At 42.3% G+C, this 1,052-nt stretch overlaps 1 protein-coding gene across 1 annotated transcript in view; it reads right to left on the bottom strand.

Annotated features, from left to right (window-relative positions):
- Positions 1 to 213: 213 nt before the first annotated feature.
- The window catches only part of FAS (Fas cell surface death receptor), a 29,152-nt gene continuing 28,313 nt past the window's right edge, over positions 214 to 1,052 (bottom strand). The window contains exon 9 of the mRNA XM_015424616.1: positions 214 to 955. Coding sequence (XP_015280102.1) covers positions 633 to 955 — 323 coding nt within the window. The 3' untranslated portion in view covers positions 214 to 632. The remainder of the gene's footprint in view (positions 956 to 1,052) is intronic.

Raw genomic sequence — 1,052 nt, 5'->3', positions numbered from 1 at the left:
AAAAAGCTATTTAATTTTTTTAACAAAAAAAACAAACACTCATCAAAAGGCCAGGTGGCCAGCTGCTAAATTGCTATATGTTGAAAAGGGTTGGCCAATGCTCCCTCTAAGCTGTGGAGTCTTGTGAGCAAAAATTCTACTTTGTGAGCAACCAGCATTAAAGTTGTGAGCAGGCAGGTGATTTGGCTACTGCATAAATTAGTTTGCTGTGGACTGGAGCCATCCTTCCTGAGCTAAGACAAAAATGTGTGAGCCAGAGGCTAAAAAACTGAGTGGTTACCCCATATGTGGTGGTGAAAGAATCTTATACTTTTCCTTTGACACTTAGCTTGAAAATAATGCTCACAGCTGGACAGAAGTGAGGGGAATGTAAACAAATCCTTGTTGAGGTGAAACAGAGATGTTTCAGATCAAAAAGTTGCCCTCTTTGTGGTGTTGAGCAGCTGGCCTTTTTGGCATATGCCCGAATTGCAGGCAGGTGTGTCCATGAAGCACTTCTAGAATGAGTAACTCAGGTTCCTGGTAGCATAAAATCACACACACACACACACACACACACACACACACACACACCATAACAAATGTAAACTCTGCTGCTTTAAAAACTGGATTTCAACAGCTGGAAATTTCTTCTACACGTCAGCATTCATGTTCTGATGAGCACTTGCGTTGTTCTGTATATGGCAGGCCATCTTTTGCTCAATCAGATCAGCAAGGACACGCTCCTTAAGGTCTCTCAGGCTGCTTATTAAAGTTCTATAAGCACCTTTTATCCCCTTCTCTTGGTACCAGCTGTCAAGAAGCTTTATTTTCTGCTCAGTAGCATCGTGCATATTCTCCGAAATGATCCTGTCTACGGTGGGGTTTGACAGCCCCTGTTTCCGAACAAACTTCTTGACTTGTGCCAAGGTCATCTCCTCCGCAATGTCACTGATGTGAGGCGTCAAGTCAATGTCTAGAAAGAATTGACGGGGGGGGGGCACAAATAAGTAATCAAAATTATATGTCACTGCTTTCACTGTACATTGGAATACTATAAATGAACAGAAAAC

Source organism: Gekko japonicus, unplaced genomic scaffold, assembly GCF_001447785.1.
Source record: "Gekko japonicus isolate JY-2015 unplaced genomic scaffold, Gekko_japonicus_V1.1 scaffold422, whole genome shotgun sequence".
NCBI classification, from domain to species: Eukaryota; Metazoa; Chordata; class Lepidosauria; order Squamata; family Gekkonidae; genus Gekko; species Gekko japonicus.
This window is presented reverse-complemented; position numbering and strand designations above follow the sequence as displayed.